Source organism: Myodes glareolus, chromosome 14 (assembly GCF_982192425.1).
Source record: "Myodes glareolus chromosome 14, mMyoGla1.1, whole genome shotgun sequence".
NCBI classification, from domain to species: Eukaryota; Metazoa; Chordata; class Mammalia; order Rodentia; family Cricetidae; genus Myodes; species Myodes glareolus.
In genome coordinates, this window is record NC_142039.1 from 51,373,072 (window position 1) to 51,392,072 (window position 19,001).

The 19,001-nt window shown below is 43.1% G+C and overlaps 2 protein-coding genes across 14 annotated transcripts in view; one reads left to right on the plus strand and one right to left on the minus strand.

Moving 5' to 3' along the window:
- Window positions 1-5,850, plus strand: part of LOC125396725 (testis expressed protein 56-like) — a 30,461-nt gene extending 24,611 nt beyond the window's left edge. For all 13 annotated transcript variants that reach the window (XM_085699364.2, XM_085699362.2, XM_085699371.2 and 10 more), the window contains one exon: window positions 5,652-5,850. In XM_085699364.2, coding sequence (XP_085555490.1) covers window positions 5,652-5,684 — 33 coding nt within the window. In that variant the 3' untranslated portion in view covers window positions 5,685-5,850. The remainder of the gene's footprint in view (window positions 1-5,651) is intronic.
- Window positions 115-15,659, minus strand: LOC125397842 (enoyl-CoA delta isomerase 2-like). The gene is made up of 9 exons (XM_085699360.2): window positions 15,547-15,659; window positions 13,594-13,670; window positions 13,093-13,281; window positions 11,024-11,093; window positions 8,891-8,990; window positions 7,814-7,934; window positions 3,266-3,355; window positions 1,552-1,695; window positions 115-397 (listed from the first exon to the last, which is right to left on the minus strand). Exons 2-9 carry the CDS (start codon window positions 13,648-13,650, stop codon window positions 242-244), a joined length of 927 nt encoding a protein of 308 aa, XP_085555486.2. The 5' UTR covers window positions 13,651-13,670; window positions 15,547-15,659; the 3' UTR covers window positions 115-241.
- Between the last annotated feature and the right edge of the window lie 3,342 nt (window positions 15,660-19,001).

Here is a 19,001-nt window from a genome sequence, read left to right on the forward strand (position 1 = left end):
GACATCTAAAGTTTCCATTGTAGAGGTCTCTGACCTCCTAGGTTAGATTTATTCCTGGATATCCTACATAAATTCCTAAGGCTTGTTTTATGGAAGTTTTTATTTGTCATGACCGAGGCATTCTCACCATAATTTCTATGTTACTTAAGAAAAAAACACAGTGAAATGCATGTTGTTCAAGCCCCCAAAACGAGAGCTCACGGCACACTTCCTCTGAGGGGTCTAGCTGCTGTGGTGGGCTTCACAGTTTTACTTTCCGGGACACGAAGTTCAAGAGCGCGTTCGAGCACTCTTCTGATGTCAGCCTCTCCTGGATGATAGTGCTCTCTTCAGCGTTAACAGCGTGCAGCTTTTGCTTCTCATTCTTTCTCATTAGCTCTTTGGAAATTTTCATACCCTGTTGCAATGAAACCAAGAATAAGAGTTATTCAAACAGGAATAATATTATATGATTCTTTTTTGTTTGTTTGTTTGAGGCAGGGTCTCTCTACATGGCCTTGGCTGGTCTAGGGCACACTACATAGACCAGGCTGGCCCAAACATCATAAAATCCACCCTCCGCAGCTTCTTGAGTGTAGGAATTAAAGGAGTACACCACTATTCCTAGCTATTTTTAGTTTTACAAATTGTTTATTTAAATGTGTGTGTGTTATACTTGCATGTCTATGTACCGTGTGCATGCAGTGATTACAGTGGCCACAAAAAGGGTGCTAGATTTCCTTTGACTGGGGTTACAGATGGTGAGTCACTATGTCTCCATCCCCCTTTCCGCCTTTTCTTCTTTTTGTTTATTTTTCTCCTCTCCTCTCCTCCCCTCCCCTCCTCTCCCCTTCTCTCTCTCTCTCTTTCTTTCTTTCCTTTTAGTTTTTTGAGACAGTGTTTCTCTGTGTAGCTTTGGAGCCTGTCTTAGAACTCATTCTGTGGAACAGGCTGGCCTGAAACTCACTGAAATCCACCTGCCTCTGTCTCCCAAGTGCTGGGATTAAAGGCATGAGCTCCCACCACCCAAGCTACTGTTAAATCTTTCTAAGATGTGCAGGCTTCCCAAGCCTGATTGTGTAAAGATGAACACAGTGAGTGTGAGGCAGCTCTGTTATTATACATTTCTAAACAACCCTAGATGGATACAAATCTTCTGGTTCTAGGATCACACACTCAATAGTAAGGATGTAAGAACAATCAGCCACGAGCTACTACCTATATAAACTGATGTGCTATAGAGTGGGGTCCCCTAAACACACTCAACCTCCTTACCTCCCACCTGAATTTCAAAATAAAAAAGCTGAGTGTCTACTGGCTTTAATCCTCCTGTAGTCATCCCCACGAAAGATGTCCCATTTGACCTTGTAACACAGAAATGGAATGTCTATCTGGTAAGTTCTCTTTAAAAACATCACTATTCCCAATGTTATAGTAACTTTTAACAAAATCCAGAGGTGCTTCAAGCCAGCTAAAAACATGACTTGTCTTCTTAGGATTTGTCCTCCTAAAGTACATTTTCCCTTTGAAAAATGATTTCCACATCCCCACAAGTAAAAACCAAATACTAACGATTGGTGGGAGCTTCGCATATGCTTTCAGCCTGGTCCAGATTTCTTTCTCAAAAGTGCTGTCAGGAAAAACTTCAGTGACGAGGCCTTGAGCACAGGCCTCTCTTGCTGTGAGCTTCTTCCCAAAGAGAAGCATCTCAGTTGCCTGCAATGCAAAGCAAGATGCAACCCCAGCTTAATAAAGCAAGGCTTCAGCTGACTTCAGAATGGCCAGCTACAGGGAGATGCAGATGTACTCATGGCTCTTAAGGTTGCCTGTCTTTACCAGGAACAGGCAAGCCAATGGCCACAACTGGCCAAGGATTTTCAAACAGCTGAGACCATGGCTGTTTATGTCTCTTGAGGGGAGGGGCTGGAAGGGCAGAAATGACTTGAACCCCTGGTAGCTGTGGTTTCCTGTTTGTGAATGATAACAAGGTGGGGTGACACAGCAGAACTATGGTCATAGGGTCAACCTTTTGAAACATTCAAAATTCCCTTGTCTGTTAGGTTGTCCTAGTGCTGAGCTCTGAGCATCTCCTTTGCCTGCACAGATGCTCAGATTGCTTTTACAGGAATGATTTTTCTATAAAACTGGGCAATGAGCAAATGTTCTCTCTACCGTTGCATTTTCTCTTTTAGAAGAGTAAATACTTCTAAGCAATTGAAGTCGGAAGGACTGATATTCAACTTTTCAAAACTTAACTGATTAATATGTTGGGCTCTGTGATGTCAACATGATGAAGTTAAAGAAGTGTATGCCGGTGCTAGAGACATGCATGGTGCAACCATTAACAGCACTGGCTGCACTTGTGAAGGATCCAGGTTAGACTCCCAGAACCTCTATGGTGCCTCACATCATATCTAATTCCAGATTTCGGGGATCCAGTATTGTCTTCTAGCCTCTGTAGGTCATGAGTGAAGTAGTGCATAGACATACATGTAGGCAAAGCACTCATATACGTAAGATTAAAAATAAATCTTAAAAAGGTAATGTATGGATATATATTATATGTGTGTGCATGTGGGGGGCATTTACAATAAAAAAATCTAATCATCAGCAAGCATTACTCCCACAGACACCCCTGGAGATGGCACCCAATGTCTGCTAAGCCCTCCCCTCAGTCCCACCTCTCCATTTCTGTCTCATTGTCTTTGGAGTCACTCCCCAGAGGACAGACAATGGATTTGTACAAATACAGAGCTAGACCTGAGCAGCCGGTGGGCCATCTTGGGGCGGGGTCTCAACAGGAGTCTCAACACATAGCATAACAACTGGTAAAAGGCAGTTCTGACTGGAAGTCACAGTGACTATGGCTTCGTGGGGCTGTTAAGAGCTGGCAACTTCTGGAACTTTACATGGCCCTAAAGAGAAGATGTCACCATGTTATCTCAGAGGTTGTTTCTCATCCACACAGTTAGGTGGTTCTGAGTTGATCACATCTGTAAATGCTTCCTAGTCCCGGGCCTTCAGGGACTGTCACACAGCTGTGGAGGACAAGGTCTTCTGCCGCCAGAGCTCCAGCTCTAGGTCACCAGCTGTCAGACACAGTCCCTGCATCAGGAACTGCAGAGCAAATATCCTGACCCTTCCCTTACATCAGGTCTCCCCTTAGCCTGGGTTTTCCACACTGCAGAGCACACAGTCATCCTGGAAGCTTTGCCCAAGGGAAAGAAGACAGAGCACAGGATTGCCTTGGCAACAAGGACAACACACTAAGTTTTTTCTAAGTTACCTTTGCTGGGCCCATTATCTTCGGAAATGTGTAAGAGGAGCATGCTTCTGGGCTCTGACCGAGGTGGCTAAATGGAGTATGAAATGTTGCCTAGTTGGGATTGAGGAAGAACAGAAAGGCATTTTGAGTTACTATTTTAACTTTCTCTCTCTCTCTCTCTCTCTCTCTCTCTCTCTCTCTCTCTCTCTCTCTGTGTGTGTGTGTGTTTCAGTTGGTCTTGCTATGTAGTGCAGGCTGACCTAGATGTCACAATCTCTGCCTTAACCTCTCGGGTGCTAACATTACAGATATGTATTAATTTCTGTGCCCGTCTCACTGTTCTTTTCTTTTAACCCTTCATTCTATTTTTTTACATGCATGGTTGTTTTGCCTGTACTTCTGTGTACCACATGTATGCAGTGACCATGAAAGCAGAAGGTGTCACAGCTCTGAGACTAGAGTTACAGATTGTTGTGAGGCACCATGTGAGTGCTGAGAATCGAACCCAGATCCTCTAGAAGAACAGCCAATGCTCTTACCTGTGGTAGCTCACTACTGTGAATGGAGACATTTAAACTAATACTATGTGTTCTTCTATACACATACAATGTGTGTAGAATCTTTCTGTCTCTGGTGTCTTGTCTTTTTAGAACATTACACACACGGAATCTATATTCAATGCTGTTCCCCATTACCTAGTGTAAGGTCTGGCAGTCACCCATGCATTGCATACTGGTAGCCTCTTTGTTGCTATTGTTGCTGATGCTGTGTGGTTTTGTCATATCTTTTTAAATCTACATGCATTATTTCCAGAGTTGCGGCTATTATCAGTAGGTTCAGTCAAGAACCATAGACCTGATTGATAAAATACGTACAATTCCCATTTGTAAATAATACCTCAATGAAGCTGAGAAACAAATCCTTTTCTGATTATGTCTATCACAGAAGTAGTTGTGGGTATTTGTGTACACTTTCAATTCTCATGGGTAATTCTCACCTTTGAGTAGAATCACTAGTGTGAGAAAAGTATATGTTTATCTTAAAGATGGTGCTGACCTCTTCCCCAGAGGCATTGTGATATCAACATCCCATTTTGAGATGTCCTTGTTCAGGTTCACCAGGAGAAGTTCTTGTAGCTTAATCAAGACACTACATGCATTGTAGTACCTCATATTTTCAGTTTATATGTCTTTTATGGCTAATGATGTTGAGAATCTATTTTGCATACTTAATAGTGTGGTTATAGCATCTTTGTTAACTGTTAACATGTTTCTCAATAATTTTAAAGTTAAATTATTTGCCTTAGTTGTGAATTATAAGAATTATTTGTCGACACAGATTATAAGTAAATATCATGCAAAGAATTGTTACTGATCTGTGGCTTATCATTACTTTTAAATAAAAGTAAAGGCTCTTGCTACATGGCACAGGCTGGCCTCAAACTTAAAATAGTTCTCTTTGCTCAGCCTCACAGAAGAGTGCTGGGATCACAAGCATGAATTATCACACCCTGCTGGCTGTGTGTGTGTGTGTGTGTGTGTGTGTGTGTGTGTGTGTGTGTGTGAAGGGGTAGTGGTGAGGAAGAGTGTAGGAGAGGGTCTTGTGTAGCTCAGGGTAGACTTCAATTTGTTGTGTGGCCAGTGATGACCAACTCCTGACCTTCTGTCTTCTCTGCTTCCTAAGCACTAGGAATACTCCCACATATTACAGCACATACATCTCCATCCATTTCAATTTTATTACCTCTCTCTCTCTCTCTCTCTCTCTCTCTCTCTCTCTCTCTCTCTCTCTGTGTGTGTGTGTGTGTGTGTGTGTGTGTGTGTGTGTGTGTTTGTGTGAATTGGTTCACTCTTACCATGTGGGTCTCAGGCTCTGAACTCAGACCACCATACTCAGTGACAAACGCCTTTGCTAGAGCAACTGTCTTGCCTGCTCCTCAGAGTTCTCTCTCTCTTGTTAATGTTCTCTCTCATGGTTTAAAGAGCCATTATGTTTCATTTCTTGTGTCTTTTTTATTTCTCCTCACTGCCAATTTTTACATGAATTTTTGATTGATAGCTTTATAAACATGTTTTTTTCCTATACTTAAGAAAAACATTTTGTTAGACAAGGTCTTACTCTATAGCTCAGACAGGCTGGCCTCAAACTCATGACAATCTTCCTGCCTCAGCTTTCCAAGTGTTGGTATTACAGGTAAAAGTCAACACATTGTTTATTTATATAGCTTTTGGATAATAAATATTATTAAAAGAATCACTGCTGTAAGTAAACAAATACTTAAACTTAATTTTAATGGCAAGACATAGTAGTTATTTTAATGCATATTTGTGAGAATATATGATTTATGTAGCATATAAATAAAAACAGAGAATACTCTCATTAATGTCACTTTTCTTCTTCATTCCAGAACCTTTGGTCAAGAAAACGCCATTCAATGTAGCTTCAAGAATATAATCAGTAAAGAAACCACAGCTAAATTGACATAAACAGGTACACATGAGCATGGCAAGGAACAGTTATTACACTGATATTTCCAAAGATGAATGGTGGATGTAGTTAAGAGCTAAGGTTCTAGCAATGAATTGATTAAAAGTTTTGGGACAGTCCCTTACCCTCTCTGTGACAGTTTCCTCTATCTGTCAATCTAGTATGACCTCATAGGGCTGCTGTGTGTATTGTGTAAGATGTGTATATGTACTAACAGAGTACCTACACACTGTGGGCATGCAAACATCTATTTGAAAAAAATTTAAAACTCACATGGAAATGGTAAATTTGCTGGTAGAGAAGCTACTAGCATATTTAGTTGCTAGTATTTAAGACCAGTATCCATCATAGACAACAGCATAGCATGGCTATATTAATAGGGTTGAATGAGAACCTCTTGTTCAACCCAGTATTTGTTTATGAAGTCAATAAAAACCCAGGGAATCTCTTCAGTGGCGAGCCAGGAAACTTTGGCCCCTCCTAAGGAGAAGGCAGCAGAAGAACCTGGGGGCTGCTGGTCTGTAATTCTGGGGTAACCACTAAGATAACTGCCATCACATCTGTGTCTACAACAACAAAACTCAGAAACAGCCTAAGGGTTCAGAAGCCAGGCACTGGTGAGATTGGCTAAGTTATAGAAAGCAAATACTAGCACTGGTTTCCATCTACGTGAGTTTTTCCCCAAATAATAAATTTCACACTGAGTATTTAAGGCTAGACATCATGTTACTACAAGATGCACATAGTGGAACCAGCTAACTCACATAGTCGCCATCCCCCACCCCCCCGCCAGCCAGAGACAGCAATAATATATCTATTCACATGGTAAACTTCCTAGATATAGTCCACTATTATTGACTATAATCTGCACACTGTACATTCGATCCTTTAGTCCTTTGTATCTGCTCTATATCCCCTTACGTCACATCACTCCCACCTAGCAAAATGGTTCCTGCCTTGTTCTTTTCCTTCCTCCCTTCCTTTCTTTCTCTGATGTTGCTGGGGGGGGGGCAAAACAGAGCCTTGCTCACATTAGGTAATAAATGCTCCATTATTGATCAAAACCCTACTTTCAATTTTTAAAACTTAAATCTTCTTCTTTGTATTTTGCCTAAGTTCAAAATATTTTATTTTTGGTTACCACAGAGATACACTATAGTAAGAATGAAAATTAAAATTCTAAGTGCAGTGGTGAACACAGGTCTGAACTGTGTTGTGGACTCAGGACTGCTTGGGGCTTTAGTTCTCTGATATGCAAGGGAGGGAGAGCAGTACACAATCATAGTCCCTTCTCACTTTAGAAGACTAAATACTAGGCTTCCTGAACTAGGAAAAAAGGACCAAGCAACCTGCACGGAGGTTATAGCCTCTCCAGCAAGCCTTCAATCGTCTCCTGAGCATTTGGAGACAATATTCAAAATAAAAATTGAATAAATATTAAACTCTGATTAAAATACAGAATCACCAGAGTTGGGGTTATGTTTATGGCAATATATGTGTTTAAGAAAATCAATGAACAAGCAAGGAAAAACCCAAATTGTCAAGTTAGACTGAGTCTTTAAGAACTATCTAAATAACTGCATTCTACCACTGTCTTGCTTTGTTTTCTGTGGCTGTGATAAAACACTGAACAAAAGCAACTTGGAGAGGAAAGGGTTTATTTGGGTTATAGGCTACAGTTCATCATTGAGGGAAATCAAGGCAGGAACCATGGAGCAGACGTGCTTATGGGCTGGCTCACTATGGTTCGCTTGGCCTGCTTTCTAGTACAGCCCAGAGCCACATTTGATGGGTGGCAATGTCTATAGCAGTCTGAAACCTTCTGCTTCAATCATTAATCAAGGGAATGCCCCATAGACAAGCCCACTGAACAATCTAAGGGAGGCAATTCCTCAAGTGAGCTTCCCTCTTTCTACATGACTCCAGTTTGTATCGTTGATAAAAAAAAAAACAAAAAACAAAAAACAAACAACAAAAAACAAAACCTAACCAGCACAGTCATTAACTCCCATAATATGTTTAGCTCTAGTCAGTATAAAGGAGAGTCATGGGAGCTCACTGATTAGCCAGGAACAGAATTACCTTGTCAGAGGCATAGACAGCATCAAACAGTCCCAGAAGGGTGACGGCGAGTCCTACGGCTGGGCCGTTTACTACTGCAACCAGAGGCTTGGGAAAGTCTATAAAACTGCTTACCAGTTCCCTACAGAAATGGAAATAGGAAAGCATTACCTATTTCAAAGTAGTATACTACCTAACTATAGAAAGGATTGCATACATTAAAGCTGATACAACTCTAAAGGGTCACCTTCCCAGGCTAAACCGAGAGCCTAATGGCAGGTCAGACCATGACTCCTGCAAGCTGAGCCTGATTCAAAGTTTCCTGGACAGTGTGTTTAAGTTCAAGGCTGTGGGCCGGTTGTGACCCGAGACATCATGGCGGGTGACTATGTGCATAACTGCGTATCGCAGCACAGGGGGACTGAGAGACTTGGTAGAACTGGGATAGGAAGGTGAAGCCTCAAACCTCCTTCAACAGCTTTCAAGATTACTTCCAGTACACAGCCAGCATCCGCAGGCACTGTCTAGTCACCCTGCTGCGTGGGAACTCAGACTCCCTCTGCCTCGTCCTCACCTTACACTTTCCAGTCAACCTCAGGAGACTGCAGGGTGAAGGGGGGAGGCCTATGGGGGATCACGATTAAGTGCCTCAGCACAGACAAATGGCTGTTTACTGTTGGGGGATGAGGAGATGACTCATCATTTAAAACATCTGCCAATCAAGTATGAGGACTGAAGTGAAGCTTGAGTCCCCAGAACCCACATAAATGCTCTCGGGCCTCTGCTATCAGAACATAAATGCTATCAGAACTCTGACCTCAGAAGGTGGAGACTGGACCTAGAGCAAGCTGGCTAGCAAGATTCGCCATGTGAGTGAACTCTGTATTCAAGGGAATGTGTCTCAACAAAGAGAAAAAAAATTAAAGATGATTTTAATGTCTACCTAGGACTCAGCATCCATATGTATATACATACTCACAAACACCTGGGCCTACACACATGTAAAACATGTAAATGAACAAGTATACCATAAACACATGGGTGAAGTAAAGGCGGGGGAGAATGAATCCCTTGGGATGAGACAAATGTCACACTTACCTCAGTGCTATAGCACACTTTATAGCTAACTCCTGGATTTCACCAGCGGCACTAATCAAGTTACTTAGGTCATTCCCACTGCAGTAATAGTCACCAGCTCCTGTGAACAGTCAATTGACAGAGCCACGATTCCTTTATATATCTACTCATTCTAGAGCTATGTGCACCTGCTGTGTGCAGGGCTCAGCCAGTCACTAGGAGAACATGAGTGACCCTCATATGCACAGTAGGGACTAGCAAGACACGGGTGTTAAAGAACCTAAGTAAATGAAGATGGTGTGATTAGAACATGACAGATGGCCACGTGGCATGACTATGAAGCAGGCTTAGTCTATTGTGGGGTTTAGGATAGAGCTCACACAGGAAGGGGCAGTTGGACTGAGATCTGAACAACAGGCAAGGTTAGCAGAGACAGAACAGTGCACATGAGATTCTGTGTCTATGGTCTCCAGGGTCTACACAACAATCCAAAAGAAGAGCCCCCAGCGCTGAAGCAGAGAAAGAACAGGGTGCGGGTGTGGGGGTGGGGGTGGGAGTGGGTGCTGCTATAGTCAAGATGAATGGACAGACTGTGTGGGATTGTCTAGATTACAATAAGAACCATTATCTCTATCTTTAGACCCATTGAAGGTGTGTGCTTATATAAAGTATACAATTTGCAATTGTATACATTGTTTACAATGAAAAGGTTACTTTTTAATAAGTTTTGTTTGAGACAAGATCTCAAGGAGCCCAGGTTGGCCTCAAACTCCCCACGTAGCTGAGGATGACCCTGAGCTGTGGATTTTCTGCCCTCACCTATGGATTGTCAGTATTGAAGTCCTGTGTCACAATACCATGCTGGGAATTAAACCCAGGGATTCCTGCATGATAGGTGAGCACTCCATCTCAGGCTACTTCCTTAGCACCCTAAATAGTTGTGATAACTGTAAACACGGGAGTGACCCCAACCCAAAACAAGGCCCAGTGATTCTCTCTTATTCACACAAGATAGATTCCAAGATGGCCCACAAATCCCTGAAACATGGGAATGGTACCAGGCACTAAAGTAGGTAGTGTGTTTTTACTTTCCTGCTTATCTTCTATACCCTCAGGTTTTACATCTATGGATTCAACCAACAGAAAATATTTGAGGACCAAAAAAAATAATCTGTACTGAATATTGACTGAATATTTCTTCCTTGTGACTGTTCTTTCCTAAACAATGAGTACTGATATAACATCATTCTGTGTTAGACACCCAGCGGGGATCCAAGATCCTTGGGATGTGTGGGCCTTCTATGCAAATACCGGATAATTTTATACAGGGAACATGAATGTGAAAAGTACTGTATTGATGAGAGTCATGGAACTGGTTCCCAGAATGTGCTGAGGGCTACTGTACGTGCATACCTGTGACAAAGTTCAACATACAGATTAGACAAGATATTTACAGTAACAAACTTTAATAATAACACTATATTATATAATGAGTTATTTAAAACACACTGTGAATTGTCTAGAAACCCCTACTTATTTCTAGACCCAGGGTAACAACACGTAACTGTAATTTTGGGAGGCAAAACCACCGAAAGGAGCATTCAGTTAAGAGGAGCTACTGTACAGATGCCTCAGAATGCTCCAGATGCTCTCTCTACCCTGCCATCCCAGCTGCTGGAGGCAGTCATATCCAGACTCCACCAGCAAACAGAGCAGAGACTCTCTCCAATATTGTAGAACTCGCATGAGTTGAGCCAAACAACACATCCTTTTCTTTTCTTGATTTTGCTAAATCTTGTCTTAAAGATACCTGTGATACACGTGTTTGCATGTATCACACTTTGATTTCTTTTTATTACTGAGCAGAATTTGTGGATAAACAAAAGTTGTCTATTTATCTGTTTTTGGACAGCTGAGTTGTTTTATGTCCTGACTTTTGTGACAGCCACAATGAACTTTACTATACCAGTCAGGTTGGGACATATGATTTATCATGAATAATTATCAAAGAATAGTTATCCTACATCCATGATGTTATGGTTTATTTATAAATCAGACCACTGCACACTGAAAAAGACCTTCAAACATTATCACTCAATTCCTTCCATACTAAGAGACTTCCGAAGGAAGAAATTAAGTCTGGGAAAGTCTTACCTGTGAAAACAGTTATTGTTGAGTCATCCCTGCTGGCATTTTTAAGTGCAAGCATAATCTCCTGATACATCTATGCGAATGAAAAGGCAGATAAAAGAACACTGAAAATGAGCTCCACCATCCCGTGGACTGACACTACATCAGTCTGAAAGCCTTCTCTCAGCACAGTGCTAAGCACTCATAAAGACTCTGTTTTGATACTAAAACAGAGGCTGCCTGAGAGAATTTCCACTCTAACAATGGCTGGGTGCACATGATGTACAGGTGCTGTGGAAGATGCACCAAATAACCACTTTTTCCAAAGGGGAGCAAGAGAGCCACAGTCCCCGAGATTTGCAGCTGGACAGTTACTGTGCTCCAACAGGGATGGGGCAAGGCAGGGGCATGGGGTAGGACGCAGTTCTAGCAAGCTAGAAAGAAGAAAGGTGGCTGCGATAACTGTCCCTGAAACAGCATCTCAACTGTGACTTTGGGAAAGGGGAAGTGTCCTGGGCAGTCTGGGAAGCCACAACTAACGCAGAGGCTGGATTTCTCTGTGCTGAGAAACAAGGCCACTAGCATTGAACATCTCTGAAAAATCTTGCTGCAGTTTTGGTGTGTTTTCAAAACTGGCATGGATTTTGCTTTAATAAGATTCAGTGTGGGAAAGAGTTGTGAGGAGGGTGGGTATTTATAAAGACACTGGAATATAGAAGCATGCACTTAATATGTCAATAATGATGAGACTGTTTCCTTCAAGGCAGGGGACAGGAAATAACTTCTGAGAATCACAGCAGCCAAGGTGACTAGGTAGAGCCGGGGCCAGGAAAGAGATGGATCAATTTAGATTCTCCTGTTTACCAGCTATAAGAACTTATCAAGTTACTTCTCAACCCGCGGAACTATTTCATTAAATAATGGTGATAAGGTTTTGTAGGCATATATAAATCTCTGTGTGGGAAGTCCTGATTCTTGCATGCTGTAGTGTGTAGCTGGAACTACCCTCCTTACAGAGAAGTCTCAGGACAAACATGAAGTTCTCAGAATTAAGTGCCTTATCAATTTGAAGGTTCGTGAGCCACTTTATAAGATTCTTAAAGCTTCAAATGAGCATGCTGTCCCACAATGCAGATGGCAGCCTTGACCTCCAGTTCACCTCCAAGCATCTGCTAAACCCTTGTAATCAGGGGGACGGTTTCTGGTGATTAACTTATTATCAGTGTAGTGCAAGGAGAAATTTCCAGTTGCCCTGGGAAGCAGTTCATTCAAATAAAGCTATTAATGTTCTTCTGAAGACCCGTCTCCTCTCCTCTCTCCTTCCCCTTCCCCTCCCTTCCCTGTAGAATGACTAATAAAAACCCAGAGACAGAAATTGGGGTTCAACTTGAAGGTCATAAAAGCAAAGCCACCAGCTCTTACCTAGACCTCAGTCTGAAATGTGGTCTTGCCTCCTGGAATCTCAGAATGAGACTGTGTGTGAGAGCTGTCTCCTCCCATGTATTCCACTCTAGTGCTGGGATTAAAGGTGTACACCACTATCACCTGGTTTCTATGGCAAACTAGTATGGCTACTGGGATTAAAGGTGTGTGTCACCACTGCCTAGTTTGTAAGCCTGATCAGTGTGCTTGTTTACTCTCTGAACTTCAGGCAAGTTTTATTTATGAAAATACAAATGAAATGCTACTACACTTCCCCTCCCTCTTTCCTTTTCTTCTGTAACATTTTCTCCCTCCCCCAACTTCTTGTATAAAATTAGGGTTCACAAGCATAGAAAAGCTCAGAAGGCAGTGATGTAAAGACTCTTTGGGGAGGTTTATCTCCCCGTTGGGGGTCTCTGTGTATCTCTACCAATGCTCTTTCATTTAAACTGATTTGTGTTTCCATTCATAGCAAAGCTTCATTGTCTTCTGGATATGTAGCACCTACCAGAAACTTCCCAGTTATAAACAATGCCCAACTTGCTCAATCAAGCCAAATACTTTAATCTCTTTCCACAAAAAATATAGGAATAATGCTGAAATTCTACAGTTGTGTTAGTTAAAGAAATAGAAGAAAGAAAAGTGTGCCCATGCTCTGGCAGGAGCATCACCTGTAAAGTTATGGCATTCCTTTTGGAGGGCCGATTGAACATGATCTTCGTGATGCCATCTTCAGAGGTTACCACAATGTCCTTAGACTCCTGGGCTTTCATATCAGCTCCACTTTTGCTCTGGCTAGAGGCTTCAGATGAGGGACTCAAACTGTATGCCAGATCTGCATAGTTCTGCCTGGCAGTTTCCTGTGGATGACGAAGACCTCAGTCTTTAACCTAAACAACTTGAGAAACATACTTTGCTGATAAAAACCACTATGCAACAAAGAGCAGAGTCTTTGATTCAATAGTGGTGCATCACGACTTCAAAGGTGATGGGAGAGGTGACCCATATGTGTCATTCCAGCCCCTGGGAGGCTGAGGCCTGATTGTGAGTACAGCACCAATCTTAGCAACAATAATGAGAAAAAGAAAAAAAACTTCAAAAACCTGAGAATAGCCATTCACTGAGAAACTAAGCCTACTGTCCTCTAGTCTATTACAGTAGAATAGGCTTACCTTCCATGCACTCTGCTTAGTTTTATTGTCAAAGTCAGGTACACCCGGTTTAGGCATATTTCAGTGTTTTCTGCGGCCTGTAGAGAGCACAGGGGTGGTTAATATGAGTATGCAAGAGAAAGCCTTTGAGAGGGTGGTTCTAAGATCCTGAGTTCAGTAATTTTGAATTTGTTATCACAGCTTTCACAGGAAGTGAAAATGCTGAGCTAATTTTCAAACGTCAGAACATTTGGAAATCCATATCGTATTCTAAAGTCTATGATTGCAATAGTTTCCAAACATTCACAAAAAGGATGAGTTACAATAGGTAATTAATCCAATAGAACCCTTATTAAAATTTATGTCATGTACTTTACCTACTTTCTTTTGTGCTTATTACATGGAATCTAAAACATCCCCCACACAGCTCTAATTCCACCTTGACTATTTACTATGTGTTTCTCAAGGCACATTTTACTATGTAACCAATGGCATAATTAACAATAACCAGAACACCACTAGGTAATTTCTAAAACTCAGTCCAGATTCAGAGTTCCCCACTTTGCCAAAGTATCTTTTCTGTGGATTTATGCTAATCAGAGGAAATCAAACAAGAGCCAAGCTGTTACGTCTTTTACATCTCTTTATTTAGTAGCGATATCCAGGGCTATTCTGTACTTTAACAGTATATCAAGGCATAATCTTCAAATAAAAAGCAAAACAAGCTGAGCAGTGGTGGCACATGTCTTTAATCCCAGCACTTGGGAGGCAGAGGCAGGCGGATTTCTGTGAGTTTGAAGCCAGCTTGTGGTCTACAAGAGCTAGTTCCAGGATAGGCTCCAAAGCTACAGAGAAACACTGTCTCAACCCCCACCCCCAAAGCAAAACAAAACCAAACCTGCAACCTGCATGCATGCACCCCAAAGTGGGTCAGCAATGCCACCTAAACATTCAAGTTGCATGTTAAAAGAAACTCAAAAATTTTAAAGATATTTTTATACATTTGACGGTTTTGTCTGTCTGTGTGTGTACCAGGGGCATGCCTTGCGCCCACAGAGGTCTGGAACTGGCATTAGAGATGGCTGTGGAAGGGGATGTGGGTGCTGAGAGCCAAATCTGGATCCTCTCAGACGTCCTTCTTGCTGGCTCTCATTGTTGGTTGTCCAGGTGCATCTGTGCCACCAGGAAGCTAAAGACTTGCAAGAGACTACAAACAGTGGTTTCTATTTGTCCTAGCCCTTCATTTCTGCAGCAGGATTGCTGATTTGCCTCAAACCCTATAGAGCAAAATGACGTGTTTATCTCTCTTTTCTCTCTGCTGTCCCAAAAAGCTAGCTTCAACTGTTTCCTGAATAAAATCTGTCTACAGATCTTCTTTTTTCCCTTCAAAAAAGAAAAGTCTTCATTTTGTTTTAACCTGACAAGGGCCATCTTTCCAAAGAGAAAGGGAAAGAAGATTTAAAATGTCCAAGAACGGCTCATGTAAACAACTTCCCACGGACTGGTACGAACTTGTTCAAATGAAGGTAGATTTTGTCTTTGCTCCTGATGCGCAGATTATTTGGGCTGTCACACACGGGTCACTCTATCCAGCCACTTCTCTCAAAATAGCAAACCAATTGTTTGAAGCCTACACTGCTGATAACGGTCTGCGAGTGTGTAGCTCCCAGCTAACTAGCAATCTTGGACACACGGCTCTGAGCATCCTGGGAAGTTCCAGGCTGGGTCTGCAGGCATAGGAGCTGCCGGTACCAGAGCTCGCGGCTCATCCAGGTTTGGCAGGCGTCCTGAGAAGCTGATCCTTACCCTTCGGGAAATGCTACCTTACTCTTTAGAGCTCTCTCGCTGGAAAACCACAAAAGGAGTATCCTGTTTTCCTGCTAACCAGACCAGATGACACAGCGGGCGACTCCGCGAGTGGGTGACAAACCAGGCTGACAACTTTGGGCCAGACAACGGAGGTTAAAAGCTTACCTCGGACACCAGTCTCCAGCGCAGACCAAGCACCGAGCCAATCTCCAGGTCGCAGACGCTGAGGCCAGCATTGAGGCAACCCAGAGTCCTGAAGTTTAAGAAAGGCTGAAACCGGTGGGAGGAGCTAGGCAGGGGCGGTTTCAGATGTGAGTCTGGGCAGTGGGTGAAACTAGGGTCTCAGGGAGCAGGGGAAGGCGGAGCCAGTAAGTGAGACCTCGGCACTGCAGGTTCCGGGCATGTTCTGAGGTGGGTATGAGCGAGTTTTCCGGATAGGCGCTTGGTTGGTAAAGAAGCCAAGCAGAGAAAACTGAGGCAAACGCTTGGCTCTGGACTAGAAGGACAGGGCACTTTGGGCAGGGAAGAGTCTAAGGGTGTAGAGTGCAGTTACCGGTATCTGGGAACTAGGTTCGGAGAATAGGGCTCAGGGGATAGGATGCAGATGGGCTTTGGCACAGGAGGCAGGGAACCTGGTGCTAGGCATAGAGGGGAGGATGCTGGGCGCAGAGGGTGCTGGGCTTGCTGGCAGGGTTCTGGGTACAGGGGCCAGTGGGCAGGGTGCGGGGCTCACTGGACCCAGAACAATGGTTTAATGAGGGAGCCCTTTATAGAAGTTAAGGGCTCCTGGGCTCTTGCAGTTCCCTTTAAAACAGTTCAATGCTGAGGCCAGTTGCCTTGTGAGGGAAAAACTCTTCCCTAGACTACATAAAGTATGAGGAATTATTCTGACAGCATTGCCCAACCAACAGCAAAAGTTAGGAATCTGAAAGCAGTCTGAATCCCTTCTGTCTCACTGCGGGCTCCCCTCTATGGATCTGTCTTCCTTCCACAGCTGTTTCTTGGCTTTATCTCGCCATCCCTCACCCCATTCAATCTTTCTTCAGGTTTCACTGTTTCTGCATTGCTGGTACTTGATCAGCCCTGACTGGCTTTGCTTTCTTCCCACCTCTGCAGCCTGCTTTCCTCCTGCTCTCCCTACAGTGTAACTCTGATGGCTGTGGTTGGAACTGTGGCCCAGAGTTCTCATTTGGGAAACATCTCTCAATTCCTGAGTCAATGGCATTTGGGGTAAAACATTGAGTAGTAACTAAAGTGAGACATTAACAAACAGCATGAAGGCCCTGGCCAGTTGCCAGAACTTGACAATTAGACATCTCAGCTTCCAGAATGCTGAACTCGCTTCTATTGTCTGTAATTTACCCAGTTGGCGGCTTTTGGTTGCAGAAACATAAAATGGACCAAGACACTGACATGACTCACAACAGTCTCTTGATCCTTCCTCTGTCACTGGAACCTTGTGTGGGTCCCTTTGCCTAATAAGTAACCCAAGCCTCTTAGTGTAACACATAAGGAAGGCCTTTGAGATTTGGCCCATAATGTCTAATCATCTCTCCTGCTTGCCCTTTCCATTCATTCATCCACACAGTCATTTATCCATTATGTTAGCTTTTTATGAGATAGTCTTACTGTGTATCCCAGGCTGGTCTCAAATATTTGGTGATCCTCCTGTTCCTGCCTCTTGAGTTCTAGGATTATAGGCTTGCACTATGGTATGCAAGCCCTTTATTTGATATTTAAAACCATTTGTTTTGAGGCAGAATCTCACTATAAAGGCCTTACTTGAACTTGTGTTGATCCTCCTGTCTCAGCCTTGGGTTGCAGGTAGACGTCCCTGACTGTTCTTTCTGTTTGGAAATGGGTGTCCAGCCTCTCTGGGTTTCTGCAGCCCACGCTTTCTCAATCCAGACACTGTTTGAGGTGAGAAGTCTCTGACCCCCTCGTTGGCTCTAGTCCCCTCCTGTGATCCTACTCTCTGGCTGGCCTATTTCCTAAGACAGATGTCACTAAGTTCCTTTTAGACTAGTAGTTTGTTCAGCCCTCACCTGCACCGTATTAAATGCCATGTCCCATCTCTGGGCACCCGGCTTGACAGGAAACACTGGCTGTTTGTTGCGTGTAAGTGAACTGTTGAAAGCTTCTGTCTGACCTGTGTGTTTCCACGTGTGATGACAATTTTGGGTCAATTGTCACCTTTTGATAAGCTGTCAGATGGTTTTCACTGACTTTATGCTCACGGGCATTTCTTTTTCTCTGAGTCACAGCGCAAGCAAAGGAATTGGACTTTTGCCAGGTTCCTATGACGAAAGCACCAGGGAAAGTGGGATGGGAAAATCATATTCACATATAATTGCAGGGGGAAGAAAGTTATTATGACTCAATTAGTCTTGAAAGAGTCTCTGTACCCTTTGTTCTCCCTCGTGTTTCTTGCTTCAGTTTCATGATCCTGCTTGAAATGAACAAACCTGTGTAACTATGACGGAACAAACTTGGGTTCTGTTTCTATGTCTTTCCAGCCTTCCCTCATCTTCAATCTTGTTGTTTTGAGACAAGGCCTCATGCGTCTCAGGCTTATTTCAAAGTCTCTACATAGCTGAGATGACCTTGAACTTCTGATCACGCTTCCTCCATCTCCAAGTTCTGGATTATTTGACAACAATGGGTTCGAATCTAGGGTTTCATACTCCATAGGTAATCATTTTACAAGTCAAACCACTTGTAAAATGATACAATATCCATTGGATAAAAAATACCCACTGATACCTTTACCACATTTATTATTATTATTATTATTGTTATTGTTATTATTATTATTATTATTATTCCCGGGATGACCTTAAAATCATCTTCCTGTCTTGGAATCACTAGAGCTGGAATTGCAGGTGTACACCATGACAATCTCCTCTCCTCTCCTCTTCTCTCCTCTCCTTTTTTCTCCTCTCCTCTCTTTTCTCCCCTTCTCTCCCCTCCTCTCCCCTCCTCTCCTTCCCCCTCTCCTCCCTCTTCTTACTCCTCCCACCTCCCTTCAAGCCAGGGTCTTGCCACCTAGTCCAGGTTGGGTTCTAAATCAGGATTGTTCAGTCTTTCTGGGATTACAGTGTATGCAATATGCTTTTCTTTTGCTTCATCTTTAACAACCACCCCCTCCACAGGGTGTCCTAAGGTGAAAGAGGGACCTCAATAATGGCCCCTTCCTTTCACATCTCAAATGGATTCTGCTGCAAAAATGGAATGTGTCTTTAACACTGGTACTCAGAGGTCAAGGGCTAATTGATCTTGATGAGGAAGAAAACAGAAGACGATCCCCCCTTGTGAAGGGATCTTGACCATTGTCTTAATGTAACCCCCATTTGTCTCCTAGACCCCCTTTGTGCTGTTACTCCCCTGTAGATGGAGATCTGAGGCAGGAAGGACTCTGCTGTTCCCTCAGTGCTGTCACTGGCAGCAGGAATGAACCCGATGCAGCTAACTGGGTGACCTGATGATCATCCTCAAGGATGCAGGGTGCTCGTCTGCTTGAGAGACAAGGGAGCTCCTTCATGACTCAGGGTCCTCTACTCAGGAGACACAAGAGTGTCCCTCAGACTCCTTTGCAGGATGGTGGGAATGACACAGAAAGA